A 19234-nucleotide genomic window follows, 5' to 3' on the forward strand; every position below is an offset into this window, starting at 1 on the left:
TACAAAAAAATGGTGCTATCTTATGTTGTATTGAATTATATATATTTCCCTAGTCATAACATGGTCAATACATGCGTGCCTATGATGAATTTTGGCTAACCAAAACTCCTATAAATTAACCTCACATAGCTTGTCAACCAAACAAAATATATATATATATATATATATCATTGTAGGTTTAAGCTTTTTGGCATTGAAATCAAGAAAGAATCAAGAAAATTTTGAAAATCTTTCAACGTTCAAAAAAATGTTTCATCTGAAGTTGTAGGAGACTAATGAAATATATAATTGTTTAGTTTATCTTAATGCATGTTATGACTATTATATAGGTCCATACATATATGTATTGATCATATAACATGCTTTTCTAGGTGGGGCCAACAAAATCAGGTTTGGTCTTTGTGTTGTGGCTCTACAATAAAAACGAAATATGGTTGAATGCATGCACACACACTGATAGTGAACTGATTTTAATATATAATAAGATTGTTTGAATCACTTTTAGTATTCTCGCTAGTACTTTTATGTTTTGACACACTTCACCAACTTCAGAAATTTCTAGGAAAATCTCTGTCTTTTCCTTCTTCTTTTTCTCCACTTTCAAAGATGTTTTTATGTGATTCAATATTCAGATTCATATAATCAATATATATATTCAATCAAGGCAGGTGGAGTTTACCTCTTTCTTGGAAGCTGCATGCTAGAGAATGATGTTTAGAGTGTGCACCTAGCTCCAAAGTCTTGATAGTCCAAGTTCCTTCTTTTGGACATGGGCTATCAAAATGGGCCGAGAATTGAAGAAAAGAGAGTGACAATTGGATTGGGCTTTAATATATGTATTGATCATATAACATGCTTTTCTAGGCTTGGACCTTTTACAAATATATGTATGGGATTAAGAACAGAGCTTTCACTTTCCCAAAAAAAAATAAAAAAAGGATTAATAACACAGCTTTTTTTTTTTACCAAGGTTTTATGGTTTATTTATCCATGATTACTTCTTCAAAGGGATTCATTTTATTACATGATAGGTTAGAAGTAGGCTGATCTCCAATTTTATTTATTTATTTATATAATTATATTTTTTGGATAATTGCGGTTTCGAATAAGTACCAATAAAACTACATACACCACATTCACCAAACGGACTTATTATTATTATTTTGGTTGAATTGAAATGAATAAATTTCTATTCTTATCATATTCGCTATGATTTCAATGAAGATGATGTATTTCTAAATTAATATGCTCTATGTAAAATTTCTCTGTTTTTTGGGTCAACCAAACGGTCCAAGCAGTGCCTAACAAAAGAGTTACTTAATCTTAAAATGGATCCAATGTTCAATACCACACATCTCATAATATCTGACAGATTCAATAAACAAATTTATTTATTCATTTACTTTACGTATAAAAGCACTTCAGAACTCTTCTAAAAATGACCTGAGTCATAAATTTTTTTTAAACTAAATTCAAATTAGGTGCAAAGTAATTTCAAGTCGTGCAATTAATCATAAACTAGTTTAAAAAAAAAAAAAAAATTATCCAATTAAATGTTCCGGCAACAATGACATTTGGACCTTTACAAATCAATATTTAAATGCTGACATAGCTCATGGAAATCATAGAGGAGTTCTGCATGCAAATTCAGTAAACACATCAAAAATCTCCTACGCTGAAATCTCTCAAACACTGAAATCTCCTCTGTTCTGTAAATCGAGGAACCACCACCATTTCATATGTGGAAAGAGTGTCCTCCTCATAAGACCAGTAATGGCTTGGTCCTGCTACTGCATCGTGACATTTTTGTTTACCCTTCTCCCCTGCATGGCCGAGTCCTGTCTCATCATCTTCAGTGTCCATTTTGGTACGCTTCTTAGCTTCAATATACACCGGGATGACTCCACACTTGTTCACAATCAACTCACAACCTGCATCTATTTCAATTTCCACTTCGTCTCCACCATTCACCTCAAATTTTTCAAGGGGTACATAGCTCAACGTTAGGTAGTCATGTGGGATTGGTAATACACCATAAATCGGATAACGGACACATGGAGCACAAAAATCCTTGGTTACATTGGTAACACTAACAATATATTTTGCTGTACTGTTGGCAAATTTGAAATCACGTGCTGCATATATAACAATTAAAACGAAGCCTTTCATCATACTCATATTTTGAGGCACTTGAATTGACAGTACATTACCTGACCTCTGATTACTGAACCAATCCGGAATTTCAGAGCAGGAGAATGTAATGTCATCGACTCTAGTACCTCCATATCTTCCATACCATTTCTGCACAATTAGAATGATCGATAATGTGTAAGGTAGAGACATGCACAGAAACACACACAAACACATGTTATAAACATTGAGACTTTGAGAGAGAGACCTGCAGTACATTCTCCGTCCAAGGGAACTCAACTAGTTTGCTGCAATTCCATAGAAACATCAATGGGGGGTGTGAGAAGTTTGATAGATCCGGAAATCTTTCGAATGATGAATTTGAAGCAAATAGAATTGTCAAACTTGATGGAAGGTCTGGAAGTGATCTAAGGTTTCTACAATGGCGCAAAATGAGGACTTCAAGCTTACAAAGACTCTTGATACTAGCTGGTAGACTGTACAAACCGCTGTGAAAAAATTCCAAATATTTTAACGAGGATAAACTCCCGATGTCGTTCAGAACCGTTGATACATTATGGAGCCTCAATCTCGTTAGAGAGGTTAACCCCAACAACGAATTCAGCAATGACATGGGCATGGATGGTGATCCTTTACTACCAGATAGAGCCAAATACCGAAAGTTCTTTACCCGCACTATGGAAACTGGTAGTCGTCTTATAGCAGTTCGGGAAGCAGAAAGCAAAACTAACGATTCGATTTCCCCAATCTCCTCAGGCAATTTGTCAATTTTCAGGCATCCAGAGAGCCGAAGACGTTCAAGAGATTTCAACATACAGATGCTCCTTGGGAGATTCCTAAGGTTTGCACAATCTTTCAGGTTTAGGGACCTGAGTTTATCTAGACTTCCAATGGATTCGTCAATCGTTTTCAAACATCTACAATCTTCAAGTGTTACTTTCTCAAGGTTTGGGAGTGTTGAGAAGTCGGTAGTGATTCTGGTCAGAAAATGGGAATGACTTATATCAAGTATTTTCAACTTTCCAAAAACCTGTCGAAAGAAGATTTAGAGCACATAATTAGTTGAAAGTGAAATATACAATTCAAACTGAAAAAGGAAAAAATTAGGCAATCACTAGTTTATTCAAAGTGCTAATTATACCTTCTTTTCCTTCCAAAATTGTCTTAGGTTGCTATGTTGCATGTCAATAGCAATTAATTTCTCTTGATACAAGTTACTTGGTATAGAATTTAGAGGGAATCCATGCCAGCATAGCCATCTCAAATTTTTAGGAAGATGTTCATAGCCTCCAGTGATGTTTACATTCTTCAGTTGTAGCAATCTTAGTTTGTGCATCCCCGCAAACGCTTCACCCCTCAAAACAACTTTATTTGGTCCATCCATATTTAAGGCGAGGCCTTCAACTTGGTCTGTTCCCTGATAAAACATGTGAAGCTTAAGCATTTATGTTTATGCAAGTGAAAAGAAATTGAAATAAGCATAAGCATTAATGTTTATATAATTATAGTTGTTGCATTGGTTTCTTCACTTCAACATGAATTCTTGAAAACAAATTCATTCGGTTAAAGCCTTACCTTGCAATTTGTTACAGCTTCAAGAGCATCTTCCCAATGCCACAATCTCCTACGTTGTCCAGGATTGTCAACAGATCTTTTGCAATCAATTTTCCTTCCCATGTCTCTCAGCAGATCATGCATCATAAGCTTGCCTTCGTTTATTGTTAAAAGGCATCTACGAGTGAGGACACCAATACCGCTTGTTGCGTAAAAACCACACGCATCAAGTATTCTTGAGACATTGTATGCTTCCATTCCAATAAAGAAACATGCAATATCAAGGAATATCTGTTTTTCATGATCATCCAGTGCATCAAAGCTGATTTTAAGCTTCTCTTGAATTTTAGCATGAGGGTTTTTTCTAAATTTCTCCAAAGTATTTTCCCATTCAGCTATGCTTTTGAACTCTCTTAGATATGAACCCAAAACTTCAAGGGCTAAGGGCAATCCATTGCAGTAACCTACTACATCTTTTGAGAGCTGAACATAACATTCCAAAGGACCAGTTCTCTTGAAGGCATGCAAACTAAAGAGCTTAAGGGATTCATCGGCATTCAATTCCTTAACCATATACTTGCTGCTTACCTCAATGCGTTCTAGCAAATGCAGGTGCCTCGTTGTTATGATGATTCTACTTCCGGGACCAAAGTATTTTTTTCTGACACTGTCTGATTGGCACCTGAATGCATTTAGTTGTTCTAGTTGATCCACATCATCAAGAACAACAAGAACCCTTCTATTGCACAACCTATCTTCTATCACGTTGATTCCTTGATCAACATTGCGCACTTTTCTGGCATCTATCTGTAGTATTTCAGAAAGAAACTGCTCTTGCAAATGAATGATTTTTTCATTCTGCATTGAATTCTCTCTGACGTTTGCCAGAAAACTTTTGCTTTCAAAACTATGGAAGAAATGGTTAAAAACAGCTTTTGCGAGAGTTGTCTTCCCTATTCCGCCCATCCCATATATACCCACTGTGAGGACATCAGGAGTTTTGACACTCAACAGAGATTTTATGTAATCCATACGAGCATCGATTCCAACTAGGTGGTTGGCTATATGTAAGTAGGTGTGATTCAATACACTCAGAATTTGTTCAATAATTTTCTTGATGAGCTCTCCTTCATACCTGTTTATGATGTTTCAAGAAAGATAAGTGTGTGTGTGTAAATATATATCAGGCAAAAATCAATAAAGATGAAAAATAAGAAAAAAAAAAACTTGAATAAACTTTCAAAAAGTTCCTGACAAATAAGAATATAAACTGCCAAGTGGACTAACATATCAACTGACTGTTATATCATTTATGGAGCAGTAATATACTAATATGCCAGAGAGGATGATTAAATTTATAGAAACATACACCAGAGATGATGCAAAGGAAATCAAAATATAAGCATATATATGTTCTAGCATTTATTAATTAAGATTACCCGTCAGTGGCATCTAAATCCCACCCAGATAATTCCCCTGCATCAGCCAAAGCTGCCCTCCAACTCGACACCTTGTTTATGTCCACCTTTTCATGTTTCGCAAATGCTTCCCCAAAGCTTCCAGTTTGTTTCCTCACATCTGATGGATTGACTTTGTAAAATAAGTCTAAAATTTTAAATTAAAAAAGAAAAGAAAAAGGAACCACATGCAAGTACCAAAATTCTAGAAGAGATCATTAAGCCATGATAATAATGATTGCAAAATGATAATTTATTTTGGCTTATGTAATAAATTTATTGAGAGAGACCACAAACACAAAACAAACAGAATAGATACAGGACACTCAAGTAGTACTCCAAATCCATCCATACCTGATGGAATGACTTTGTAAAATATGGGTAGTACAGTTACCAACAGAGGATATTGTTTTTTGCGTTTCATTATCTCCACAAGTTCATCCAAACACCATCTCGAAGTCGCATAGTTTTGGGAGAAAACAACCAAGAAAATCTTGGATCCATGAATTGCCTCCAAAAGCTTGGATGATATTTTCTCCCCTCTTTTGAGTTCATTTTTATCCCTGAACGTATAGATTCCGGCACCGTTCAGTCCAGAATAGAGGTGATCGGTGAAGTTCTTGCCGGTGTCTTCGCCTCTGTAGCTTACGAACACGTCATACCTCCATTTTTGAACTGGTGCGGAGGAGGAAGAAGCTTGATTTCTGCCTAACATGATGGCGCTAGGTTGCCATGGAAAAGTAGTTTAGAGAGAGAGACCTAAAGGTTCCGAGCCAGAGAAATATAATCCCTTGAACAGAGAAACTGATTTATAAAGTAATGGTTCTGAGTCAATTGGAAAAATGGGTCTATAATCATTTTAGGCGTAGCATTCAGATTCCAACGTCTTGGCATTCAAATTTGTAAAGAATGAGAAACAGTTAAAAGTATTTTTAATATAACTTCAGAATTTGTTTGTCACTAAAAAAGTAAATCATAAAGCACCAATTTTTCACTTGTCTTTTTGATCTTTACCTTACATCATTTAAGGTCAATCAGCCCCTTATTAACTGATTTTTTTGCCTCATGATCATTTATTAACTGCCCATTTCAGTGGGGACAATTGCTTCCCCTAATCTAAAAGTTTATTAACTGCCCATTTCTCTCTCTCTCGCCCTTTCTTCTCCAACAACGCAACAAGTTTTACCATTAGCTGGTAATTGATGTCAACTTTCAATGTGAACAGAGAATAGTTCATATTCGAAGGTAAGTTCAATGAATGGCTTCGGCTTCCCTCTGTTCATTTTCTTGATAAGGGCTCCACCATGTGAAAACCTTCCTCCCGAAGAAAAGTCAGTTTGAACAATTCCCATTATATATCTTTCTTCAAGGTTGTTGGAAATTTAGAGAATTTACCACGCCTTACCTAGAACAAAAATTGATTTTAAACAAACATTTAAAAATTGTAAATATAATATATTAAATTCATATTTATATTACAAAATATGAAAAATTATTCAGAATAATGAAAAGAATGAAAACTCAAATAGTGAATTATATGTTCATATGAAGATTGGTTGAATGCTTGGTATTCTTAAATTATTATTTAGTGATTTGTGACTGAACGAAAGCTAAATTGATTGAATGCTTAAACAAGTTCGGGAGAAATTAATATTTTATGGATAATAAAATGAATAATGTGCTTTCTGTCCTTGATAAGGGTACAAAAATCAATATTATATATACTCAATATATATATTTTTGTATTATTTATATTATGTAAATACTATTATTGAGATATTTTATGTTTTATTTGTAATAAGTAGAGAATTAGCAGAAAGCAAGCAAAAGTGGAGGATAAATGAAGAATTGAAGACGCAACTTAGTAGGTTATATATATTTATGGCCAAAGTTTAACTCCAGGAAGGTCCAGCAGGGTTGGTTGAGTAATTATACACTCAATCAAGACATCTAAAGAAGTGAAAGTTGAAAGCAATGATGAAAGCAGGTAAAGTCAAAAGTCAGAAAGCATGGGGATTATACAGAAGCGTGGAAGACCAATGCAACGGGAGCTATGATAGGTTCTTTCCGCTGGAGAAGTGCTCCGAGGAGCTAGCTAGTTCAATGCTTGCGAATTTATTTTCTGCATTATTTTCATTTTATGTATTTAAATTATGTATTTTTTTTTTTTATGTTAATTTAAATACTTTCTTAATTTCTTGTCTAGCAGATTAAATATTTTAAATTTCAGTAAATTAGTTTTCAAAACACAAAAAAATGGTTTCAATATATATTTTCCTCTCTAAATAATAATTTGAATCTAAGTTCCAATACGAAGTCTCAACTTAAATATGAGTTCGACTTTACTTATCGCTGTACAACTTTAGTAAAGTGATTGTAGGAGACTATTTTTGTATGGATTGAATGAAACAATGACAATAATTTAAAAATCAGTCCATGAGTCCTACAAGACTACAAGTAATTATATTAAAGAAATCATAACAAAATCTAACAGCATAATGCTAAAATTAACAGTAAAAGTCAATTATCTCTAAAAATTACAAAAAATGGGATAAAAAATGTAATAACTAAAAACTAGTAATTAATTATAAAAAAAATCAAAAGAATTTGAATTGGTTTAGATCTGTGACAAAAATTTGAAAATATTTAATATTTATTAGATGATGGATTTCAATTGAGCATACCTCAGCAACAAAGTTATTGATTTTCAGTTTCTAATTGGGAATGGTTCTTTTATAAAGAAAACGAACAAGTTAAAACTATCCAAAAATATTATTTTAACCGGTGTGTTTGATGTTCTAGTGGTCCAAATTATCTCCATAAACATCAAGAACCTGATCTTGGACACAATACTTCAGAAGTATTTTCTAAGAAATTTATTTTTTGTTTTCTTTCTCCTTTCTTTTCAATTTTCAATGTTCATATTCAATTAAGTGTAGGTAATCCTCTTTCTTGGAAGCTGCAGGATAGAGAAAGATGTCTGTGTGTGCAACTCCCACCATATTGATAAGAAAACATTAAATATTTTGGGGTATGATACATTGGGGTGGCTTGAATGTGATGGGTCTATCATTATTATGGTCCAACAATTTCTACCGTCCAGATATCGTACTCTAAGAATATTTAATATTTTCTTCATATTTGAGTTTGATCTCTTGCGAGTGTTGGATTGATATCTACACAATAAAATTAGAAAATATTTAATTCAAAATTTTTGAAATGATACCTCAACCGCAATATAAGTAACATTTAAAGTACAAATTCATATTTGGTCCGATGAGTGACAATATTCAAATGCTAATTTAAAAATGATTTTAAAATACCAGAGTGATTTACCAACTCTTTAGTTACATCATATTTTTGGTACATATGCTGGGATTTCTTTCATCTGATATCACTAATTGGGTTTGGCAAAAGAAATACATTCCATCATTTCAATTTACCAAAAGTCATCCGCATTTTCAGGTAAAGCATGGTCTTTAATCTTTGAGCAGACAATTACATATACATATATAGAGAGAGAGAGTGTGTGTGTGTAAAAAAGTAGAATATGATATGAAACAATTCTGCTTTTCACTCACGACCCACAAAAGTTGTCGAGTATAGTGATTAAGGCTTTTTAATTAGTCCAATTAATCGACACCAATCTCAATCAAAACAGACAACTTTTGATTTAATTATTGTAAAAAAAAGACTACTTCTGGTCTCGCTTGGTAAAATTAAGGGCTTTTACAATTGCTTTTCCCATTATTTATTGAACCAAGAAACATGACCGTACCTGAAGATGCAAGAATTTCCTTCTTTTCTTTCTCTCTCTAGAATTTTTACACCTCAACCCAAAAAGATCCCTCTCCTTTCCATTCAATATCCTATTTATAGATATTTACAAGATATTTACTAGATATTTACAAGATATTTACTGATTGCTGGGTCTGGGCCTATTCCTCCATAAGCCCTGGTCACCTTTGATGGGCTTACTCCCGTTCGGCCCATATGGCAGTGTCTTTATATGGGCTGACCCAGCTGTACGAACTGAATGTTGTGTTTGCGAGTCGGATCTGGCCCATGTCGTCCGGGGCCTCCTCAACTGCCCCCATAATTGCCCCCTATTTAATAAGGGGTAATTATTGATGGCGTCTCATCATGATGTTGACGGCTCGAGACAACCACGTGGGGGAGCGGACGGTCAGATCCAGAATCAATGTTCCGGGGCTCGAGGAATTTCTCGCCTTCCCGACGCTTCGGCCCTCGGGCCCCCTCGCCTTTATAATGCTCTAGAATTCCACTTCACTTCCCTTTACCGTCTCCATCATCAGCCAAGTCTCTCTCTTTCTAGAACAGTGCTAAGCTTTTTCTGGTGAAATCCTTCAAGAGTCATTCTTCCAGCGATCTTGCAGTCCTCCGAGGTTAGTTTCGTTCTTTTTACTTTCGGCAGGCTTCCATTTTCCCCCTTTTAGATTCTTCTAGCACTTCCACCATGGTTGTAGATCTGGATGTTCTTCGTATGAGACTTAGACTTCCTGACAACATCGAAGTTAGGGTTTGCCCCCAGGATGTTAACATTACGACCGGCGCCGGCCTCCTGCCCGGCGAAGTCTTATTCACGAACCTTCAATTGAATGTTGTTAGGTTCCCTCTGCACCCTTTCTTTAGTTATGTCTTCAATAGATTGGGGATATCCCCTCTGCAGGTCAACCCCAACTTCTTTAGAATCATATCTGTTATGCTCTTGTTGATGCGTGACAGAAATCTGGACCTCGACCTCATAGACCTCCTTCTGTGCTATAAGGTCAGTAAGATCCGTACTAACGAACCCTTCTACCACCTCTACCCGTTCGAGAAGATGTCCATATGTACTGACACAATAAAATCTGAGAAGGGTTGGAGGGATAGCATAGTGGGCATTAGTGGGGCTTGGTCTTCGCCGGCTGCAGAGGATTACCCAATCCCGAGCGCCTTTGGTGTCTGTTCTGTCTCCTCCTATAAAAAATTCAAATCTCATAAACATGACTGCCCCTGCGAAACATGCGTTCCTCGTTTTTGCACTTTCTTATGCCGTTCCTTGGGAATACCTTGTGATGACTTGAGCTATAGTGTTTGCAGGGATAGGAGTAACTACTTGAAGAAATACGTTCTGAACGATATTCCTTCCTGCTCAGATCTCCTCACTTTAGACAACCTCTTAGCGCTCTCATCACTCGGCTACAACATGAGCAGACTTCAGATTCCTTCTTTTGGCAGGAAGAAGAATACTCCCCCAGCCACTCCTGCTGCTGAGGCGACCTCCTCTCCAGCGTCAGCTTCTTCCTCAGCCACCATATCTGACACTGTCCCGAGCGCAGTGGGTATTAACCCTGCTGCCAGCGCCCCTGCTGCCAACCAGAACGCGTCCCCCCCAGCTACCATAGCTCCTGCCGCTGCGGGGGGCGGTCGGGACAAAGAACGAGGCAAAAGGCCTCATCCTGATAGTGAAGTCGATCCTGAGGAGGAGCCTCTCATTAGAAGGACCCGGGTATCCGGGCCGGGTGCTCTCTTGCACCGAGCGGTCAGAGCTCCTGCTCCCTCTGGGCCTGCTGCAGCTGGTGGCTCTGCTTCTGCTTCAGGCCCCTCTTCTATCCCCTCCTTACCGCCATGGGCCCCTCGGTATACCCGAACGGATGGGACGTTCGTGAAACCGAACGAGACCATGCTGAAGGATGGCCAGACCGCTATGGCCTACTACAGGAGCATGTGGACTCCGAAGGACCTTGAGGCGGCAAAGGGCCTTTCCCAGAAGGATGTGTTCAGCCGTTTTCCCCAATCTGCTATGGAGGTGACTTTTATTTTCTAACTCATGCATTCTCTCATATTATTTGGTCTTGCCTTCGCCCGACCTGACTATTGGCTTAACCGTTTTTAATGTGCACCTATGCAGACATTGTTCGGAATGATGGCCATGCAGAAGCAGGTGGAGATGGGGAACGCCAGGGCCCGTAAGTTTTCTGACAGCCTGGAGGTGGCTAATAAAGAAAACGACCTCCTCGCCATGAAGAATACCGAGGTACTGGCTCGGCTTGACAAAACCGAGCAGGAGAGAGATGTCCTGAAGAAGGAGAATGATTCCCTTCAGGATGAGAAGGACGCCCTCCAGCTTGAGAAGAGCGTCTGGCAGACTGAGCGGGAATCAATTAGAGAAGAGAAGGCAGAACTCCAGCGCCTTCTAGCTGATGAACAGTCTGCTCGGATGGCCTTTGAAAAAAGAGCTCTGGACGAGCGTACCGCTCTGATCGACGCGATCAGCAGAGTGGGTGGTGGGATGCTGGCCCTTCACGCTCGGTTCTCAAGGGTCGGTGCTCTTAGGTATGCTCAAGGATTCCGGGAAGGTTTCGCCGACCGGGTTCCGGATGAGGGACAGACCAGCTCCACTCCGGATGAGGTAGACAAGGATCTGGGGATCGAACCTCTGGGGGTCTATGTCGACCCAGAACCCACCGAAGCGGAGCGTATATTTGATGAGTGCCAGGACATTGCTTCCTCCAGGATCATCACAGCTCCTCCTACCGCTCTGCCACTGACCGCTCCTCAATCGTCAACCGTGGTTCCTTCCATAGCCACTGCTGACGCTGAACCCCAGCCGAACGATTCAGTCATTCACCTTGATTCCCCACCTCATGAAGGCGAGACGGCTGATGGGGCCGAGGAAGCGAGTCGGCACGACCAGGATGCTGTTGGTACTGAGGCGTCTAGCTAGGGCTCCTTTGAATTCTTCCATTCCATATATTTTTGTAATGATGGACATCTCTCTTTTGTAAACTCAATGCTCAATATTAATGAAACGACAGAACTCTTTTTCCCTATGTGTTGTGCTCTATTCAACTTATTTTCAATACATACATATCTCTTCTTTCTTTTTCTTTTATATTAGCTTTGCCGTGTGTTTGCTTATGGCAAGTGCCTGGCGCTCGGCTAGGATGCCACTTGCCACTTGGCTTTAAGTTTTTAGCAAGTGTCTGGCGTTCGGCTTATAGTGCCAGCTGCCACTTATCTTGCTTAAGTGCCTGGCGCTCGGCTAGAATGCCACTTGCCACTTGGCTTTAAGTTTTTAGCAAGTGTCTGGCGTTCGGCTTATAGTGCCAGCTGCCACTTATCTTGCTTAAGTGCCTGGCGCTCGGCTAGAATGCCACTTGCCACTTGGCTTTAAGTTTTTAGCAAGTGTCTGGCGTTCGGCTTATAGTGCCAGCTGCCACTTATCTTGCTTAAGTGCCTGGCGCTCGGCTAGAATGCCACTTGCCACTTGGCTTTAAGTTTTTAGCAAGTGTCTGGCGTTCGGCTTATAGTGCCAGCTGCCACTTATCTTGCTTAAGTGCCTGGCGCTTGGCTAAAATGCCACTTGCCACTTGGCTTTAAGTTTTTAGCAAGTGTCTGGCGTTCGGCTTATAGTGCCAGCTGCCACTTATCTTGCTTAAGTGCCTGGCGCTCGGCTAAAATGCCACTTGCCACTTGGCTTTAAGTTTTTAGCAAGTGTCTGGCGTTCGGCTTATAGTGCCAGCTGCCACTTATCTTGCTTAAGTGCCTAGCGCTTGGCTAAAATGCCACTTGCCACTTGGCTTTAAGTTTTTAGCAAGTGTCTGGCGTTCGGCTTATAGTGCCAGCTGCCACTTATCTTGCTTAAGTGCCTGGCGCTCGGCTAAAATGCCACTTGCCACTTGGCTTTAAGTTTTTATAGTAGACCGTTGGAAAAGAAAATTCTTTTTTTTTTTTTTTATAAATTTCAATAACTTGCTCATTCATATGTATTTGATTGACAACAAACAACATCCAATTGAAGCCGGAACTTAGCTTTTATTGGTAGTACCTCTTCAGAGACGTGGCGTTCCAGGGCTTGCTGACCAACCTTCCCGCCATGGTTTCCAACGTATATGCCCCCTTGCCAATGACTTCTGCAATTCTGTATGGGCCTTCCCAGGGTGGCATCATTTTTTTGACCATCCCCACCTTTCTTTTCAGAACCAGATCGCCAGGGGCAAAATCCCTGTGTTTTACTCTCTTGTTGTGACTATTCGCCAGCACTTGCTGATACGATGCTAGCCTTATAGCCGCTGCGTCCCTCCTTTCGTCTATCATATCGAGGTTCAATCTTAACATCTCGTCGTTCTGATCTCGATTCCATGCTAAGCTTCTGATAGTGGGGACTAAATGCTCAACCGGTATAACTGCCTCGGTACCATACGCCATTGCGAACGGGCTCTCTCCAGTCGGCCGCCTTGGGGTGGTTCTGTAAGCCCATAGAACGTTCGGGAGTTCATCCAACCACTTCCCCTTATGATCTTCCAGCTTCTTCTTAATGCAGGCGAAAATGGTTCTGTTTGTGATTTCTGCTTGTCCGTTGGCCTGAGGATGACTTACTGCAGCCAACTTCTGGTTGATTCCATACTCCTCCAGCAGCTTTCTTACTTGCCCGCTGTCGAGGTTTGTGCCATTGTCCATGACTATTGATCTGGGAACACCGAAACGGCAGATAATATTGTTCCAAATAAACCGTCTCACATGAGTCTGAGTCACGCTAGGATACGGTTCTGCCTCCACCCATTTAGTGAAGTAATCCGTGGCCAGTAACACATACTTGTTCTGAGCTCTTGCAGTTGGCAGAGGACCGACCACATCCATCCCCCATTGCGCGAAAGGCCATGGCGAGGCCATTACGTGCAATTCCTCAGGTGGTTGGTGGATCAATGGTCCATGTCGTTGGCATTTATCGCACCTTCGAGAGAACTCCTCCGCATCTCTTGACATGTTTGGCCAGAAATACCCTTGTGTCATTGCTTTATGCGCTAACGATCGCCCCCCAGAATGATTGCCACACACACCCTCATGAATAGCTCGCAATACCTGCTGCGACTCCGCGGGGGTGACGCATTTCAAGTATGGGCCAGAGTAGGACCTTCTGTACAGCTGGTTCCGCACGATGGCGTACTTGGCAGCATTCTTTTTGAGTCTCCTAGCTTCATCCCTTTGCATAGGCAAAACGCCATCTCGAATATAGGTAATGATGGGGTCAATCCAACTCAGTTCATACGGTATGACGTTGACTTGCCAAGGGTCAGAGTCCAACGGTTCTTCGAAAATAGATGGCTGGGTCACTATTCCTACTGGAATCACCCTCGCCAATGTTTCACCGCAACTCGAAGCACTGCATGCTAAACGGTCTGCATCTGCATTCTGTTCCCTCGGCAGCTGTATGAATTCAATCTTTGCAAAGTCCTTGGCTCTATGCAGAACGGCAGAACGATATGCCCCCATCGTGTCATCCTTGGTCGCGTACTCACCATTTACCTGTCGAACAATCAGCTGCGAGTCACTATACACTGTCAAACTTTTGATCTGTAGCTCTCTGGCCAACTTTAATCCATTTAGCAACGCCTCGTATTCCGCTTCATTATTGGTGGCTCGGAACTCAAGTCTGAGTGCTTGGCTCAAGGAAGTACCCTCTGGGGTTTGCAGTTTGATCCCAATCCCAGCCCCCATCTGGTTAGAGGAGCCATCCACAAAAAGTTTCCAAGAGCCGCATCTAAGGTCCTCTTCCGTATCTTCGGTGTCACATTCTAGTAGGAAATCGGCTACCGCTTGCCCCTTAACAGCTGTTCTCGGCTCATACGTTATGTCAAATGAACTTAACTCTATGGCCCACTTTGTCATTCTGCCCGAGAGCTCTGGCTTGTGCATAAGAATTCTGATTGGGAAAGTTGTTAGAACAGCTATGGGGTGGGATTCGAAATAATGCCTCAACTTTCTTTTTGCATTTACAAGGGCAAGTACCACCCGTTCGGCCTTTGAGTATCTTTTTTCCGCCTCCGTCAGTGTTTTGCTTACATAAAATACCGGGTATTGCACCCCTTCCTTGCAACGAATCAGAACGGCACTCGTCGCGACACCAGATACTCCAAGATATAGAAATAACTTTTCTTCCGGTTCTGGGGCTGACAGGACTGGTGGATTCTGCATATATTCCTTCAAATGAGTCAATGCTTGTCGTTGCTCATCCCCCCAGACCTGCCTTCCATGGTTCCGAATCGTGTCAAAGAATGGTTTGCAGTGATCTGACAATTTTGAAATAAATCGACTTAATGCAGCTATTCGTCCTGTGAGGGCTTGCACCTCTCTGATCGTCTTTGGCTTGGCATTCTTAATCAAAGCCTCTGCTTGAGTGGGGCTAACTTCGATGCCCCTGCGGTTGACCACGTGTCCGAGAAACTGTCCGGAACTCACACCGAACGAACACTTGGTCGGATTGAGCTCGTTCTGCAGCTTGAACTTCCACTTCCACCATCCCGACGGGTTCCACCCTCTTCCCATCGAACCCTAACAAGGGATTTCCGGTGGGCTTGAGCCTCTCTGGTTTAATGTCGAGCCTGTCAAATGTGTCCCTCGGCATGACATTCGCACTGCTCCCAGGATCGATCAGAACTCTGCGCACCAGGCAATCTGCCACTGTCAAACTGACTACCAACGGGTCGTCATGAGGCAGTTGAACACGCTGCAGGTCTGTCCAGTCGAACTTTATCTGCATCGACGGGCTCTGCTGGTGTAGAGTAGTCACATTGCCGACCCTTTTCTTCATCTGCGCCTGCCGCAGGCGCACCCGGAACAGCTCATCTGACTCTTCACTAGGCTCGGGTCGACCATGGATAGCATTGATTATACGAACTGGTTGTGAATTGTGGGAGCTTTGTTTATGACTCCTTTTTATTTGTTCCACCGGTCGATTCTGCTCCATCGCCGAACCTTGAACATAACTCGCGAACTCCCCTCTAGCTATCAACATCTCCACTTGCCTCCTCAGGTTCCTGCATTCGTTAGTCTGATGACCGAAATCAGAATGAAAAGCACAATGTTTAGTTTGATCCCTCTGTTCGAGGGGTTGCCTAATTGGCAGTGGTGGATGAAACTTGTCTTTGTTCTCCTGATACAACCTTGCCAGAGTGACCTTCAGCGGAGTAATCAACTCTTCCTCCCTGGACCTTTTTTCTGCCTTCCAAGAGGTCTGACGTTGCGGCTGAGCCTGCTTCTGCCTGATCTTTGCCTTGGACTTTTCCTCGGTCGACACCAGCGACGTTGTCCGAGCATTAGCTGCCTCCTCTTCTTCTAGGCGCACAAAGCCATCGACTCTCTCATTGAGTTCATCCATAGTAGTCGGCGTGTTCACTACCAGACTGGTGTGAAACGGAGTTCCGCGTGTTATGGCTAACTTGAAGGCTTGAACTGCCGTAGAAGGGTGGCATTCGATCACCATACTCTTAGTGAGATTAAACCTGGTAAGAAAGGCCTGGAGACGTTCATCCTTGTGCTGCCTCATCGTGAATAGGCTCGAGATATCCTTCGGCGGGCATTTGTTCCCATAGTACTGGCTTATGAACCGATCGCACAGGTCTCTGAAACTACCAATGGAGCTTCTAGGCAAGTTTTTGAACCAGCTGAGCGCCGGTCCGGCCAGGCTTGTAGGGAAACATTTGCACATTAAAGAGTCGTTTTCCGTATTCAGGGCCATTTTCAACTGGATATGATACACATGATCGATCGGATCGGTCGTTCCGTCGAACAGAATAAAGACTGGCATAGCAAACTTCCTTGGATGCGGGGCATTCAAGATCTCGTCGGTGAATGGTGAATCCACCGTCCGAGCCGCGGATCGGAGAGCTTCATTCTCTCTCTGGAGTCCAGCGGTAGCTCTGTGAGTTACGGTTCTGCCCTCCGAACCGTGATGAGTGATAGTAACCATGGAGGGCCGGTAAGACGGATCGAACGACCGTTCCTCTATGAACTCTCTTTGCCAAGGCGACGCTATTCGACGGCGATCAGCCTCCATCACTTCCTCTCGGTCGAACCTTTCCCGCTGCGGATCAACGTGAGTCGATCCTTCGTGATCTTCAACTCGACGAACATTTGGCGGCAAATTGTCCATCATCCTTTCATCACGGTGATGAGCTGACTGATTGTTCTCGTCCTGTTCGCCTTGATGCGCGATATTAGATTGAACACCTTCTTCTCCGACTGGAAGTGGATGCGAAACCGCAGGTATTTGCCGATGTTGCAGTCCAGCTTTCAATTCTGCATTCTCTTTTTTGAGAGCGTCGATCAAGTTCATCAACTCCTCAAGCTTTGTTTGCTGGACAGTCTCCATCGGATTGGAGCTTTCACCTATCATTATTCCCGAACGGAGTAAAGGCATTAATCTCAAGTTCGCAAGCAGATCCGAGCTTCGTGAGTAGGAATTTTTAGATCTGGCTTCTAATTCTCCGAATTATGCTCACTGTTTACGAGATCTGAATTGTCTGAACTCTAAATCCGTCAGATCCTGCCACAATCGAACAACTCGTTGTTGCGTAGATCTGAAGTCACTCCTGCCAAAGCTTCAAGAATTGTAATTCCTCCAGAGTAGGTCACAATCGCTCAGATCTGGATTCAAATCCCAAAGATCGAGTCTCGATCAACCGAATTGGTTTGAATCCATTCGATATTCCTCATTGATCAACCAAACTTCCATGCGTTTCCCACAGACGGCGCCAATTGAAGATGCAAGAATTTCCTTCTTTTCTTTCTCTCTCTAGAATTCTTACACCTCAACCCAAAAAGATCCCTCTCCTTTCCATTCAATATCCTATTTATAGATATTTACAAGATATTTACTAGATATTTACAAGATATTTACTGATTGCTGGGTCTGGGCCTATTCCTCCATAAGCCCTGGTCACCTTTGATGGGCTTACTCCCGTTCGGCCCATATGGCAGTGTCTTTATATGGGCTGACCCAGCTGTACGAACTGAATGTTGTGTTTGCGAGTCGGATCTGGCCCATGTCGTCCGGGGCCTCCTCAGTACCATTAAAAGCAACGAAGCTTGGTGTGATGTTAGTGAAGGAAATGATTAAAACCAGCTAGTTTTGGGAGAAAACAACCAAGAAAATCTTGGATCCATGAATTGCTTCCAAAAGCTCGGATGATATTTTTTCACCTCTTTTGAGTTCATTTTTATCCCTGAGCGTATAGATTTTGGCACCGTCCAGTCCAGAATTTGTTTGTCACTAAAAATTAAATAATAAAGCACCAATTTTTCACTTGTCTTTTTTGATCTTTACCTTTCGTCATTTAAGGTCAGTCAGTCCCTTATTAACTAATTTTTTTACCTCATGATCATTTTAAAATGAAAATTGTTATTAATAAAAAATTGTAGCTGTCCATATTCTAGTAAAAAAAATTCAGTGCCCATTTCTCTCTCTCTCACTTCCTTCTCCAACAACGCAACAAGTTTTACCATAAGCTGTAATTGATGTCAACTTTCAATGTGAACAGAGAATAGTTCATATTCGAAGGTAAGTTCAATGACTGGCTTTACTCTGTACTTTTCATTTTCTTGATAAGGGCTCCACCATGTGAAAACCTTCAATTGATATAGACTTGGCTGCAACCTTTCTCCTAAGGAAAAGTCAGTTTGAACCATTCCCGTTACGTATAGATCTGTCGAATCCGATCCAATTAATCGAATATGGATTGAACAAAAAATTCGATAACTCGTTTATGATCCGAATTCGATAACCCGTTAACAAATCGGATATAAATTTTACTGATTCGATCCGATAATAATCCGATCCAAATAAAAATTATATATATATATATATATATATATATAAGAGTCCAGCCTAAAACCCATCTCTAAGCCCGAAAGTAATTTATCTATCTTTCTTCAAAGTTGTTGGAAATTTAGAGCATCTACTACGCCTTACTTAGAACGAAAATTGATTTTAAACAAACATTTAACAATTGTAAATATAATATACGAAAATCATACTTATATAACAAAATACTAAAAATTACACAAGTTCGTTCGAGAGAAGCAAAGGCCCAAATGACCCAGTGGTATCACCCGTTTCTCTCCAAATGAAAAGTCGAGGGTTCGAACCTCCATGAAAATAGTGTGTGTTTACTTGCTTTAACTTTAAAAAAAAAAAAAAATAAAATAAATAAAAGTTTGGGAGAAATTAATATTTTATTGATAATAAAATGAATAATGTACTTTCTGTCCTACAAGACTACAAATAA

General features: G+C 40.8%; 1 protein-coding gene across 1 annotated transcript; it reads right to left on the bottom strand.

Annotated features, from left to right (window-relative positions):
- Window positions 1–1581: 1581 nt before the first annotated feature.
- On the bottom strand, window positions 1582–6061 carry LOC132306805 (disease resistance protein RUN1-like). Its single transcript, XM_059804377.1, has 6 exons — window positions 5517–6061; window positions 5145–5283; window positions 3727–4840; window positions 3293–3568; window positions 2399–3181; window positions 1582–2301 (listed from the first exon to the last, which is right to left on the bottom strand). Exons 1-6 carry the CDS (start codon window positions 5875–5877, stop codon window positions 1660–1662), a joined length of 3315 nt encoding a protein of 1104 aa, XP_059660360.1. The 5' UTR covers window positions 5878–6061; the 3' UTR covers window positions 1582–1659.
- Between the last annotated feature and the right edge of the window lie 13173 nt (window positions 6062–19234).

The sequence above is a fragment of the Cornus florida genome, unplaced genomic scaffold, assembly GCF_030987335.1.
Source record: "Cornus florida cultivar Cherokee Brave unplaced genomic scaffold, ASM3098733v1 CherokeeBrave_3.0.0_Hap2_Chr05, whole genome shotgun sequence".
In the NCBI taxonomy this organism is placed as follows: domain Eukaryota; kingdom Viridiplantae; phylum Streptophyta; class Magnoliopsida; order Cornales; family Cornaceae; genus Cornus; species Cornus florida.

Coding starts and splice junctions, on each gene's coding strand:
- LOC132306805 (XM_059804377.1), bottom strand. CDS start 5,877: ATGTTAGGCAGAAATCAAGCTTCTTCCTCCTCCGCACCAGTTCAAAAA. Junction 3,182..3,292: donor AATTTTGGAAGGAAAAGAAG/GTATAATTAGCA, acceptor TTCTTTCGACAG/GTTTTTGGAAAGTTGAAAAT. Junction 2,302..2,398: donor GGACGGAGAATGTACTGCAG/GTCTCTCTCTCA, acceptor CTAATTGTGCAG/AAATGGTATGGAAGATATGG.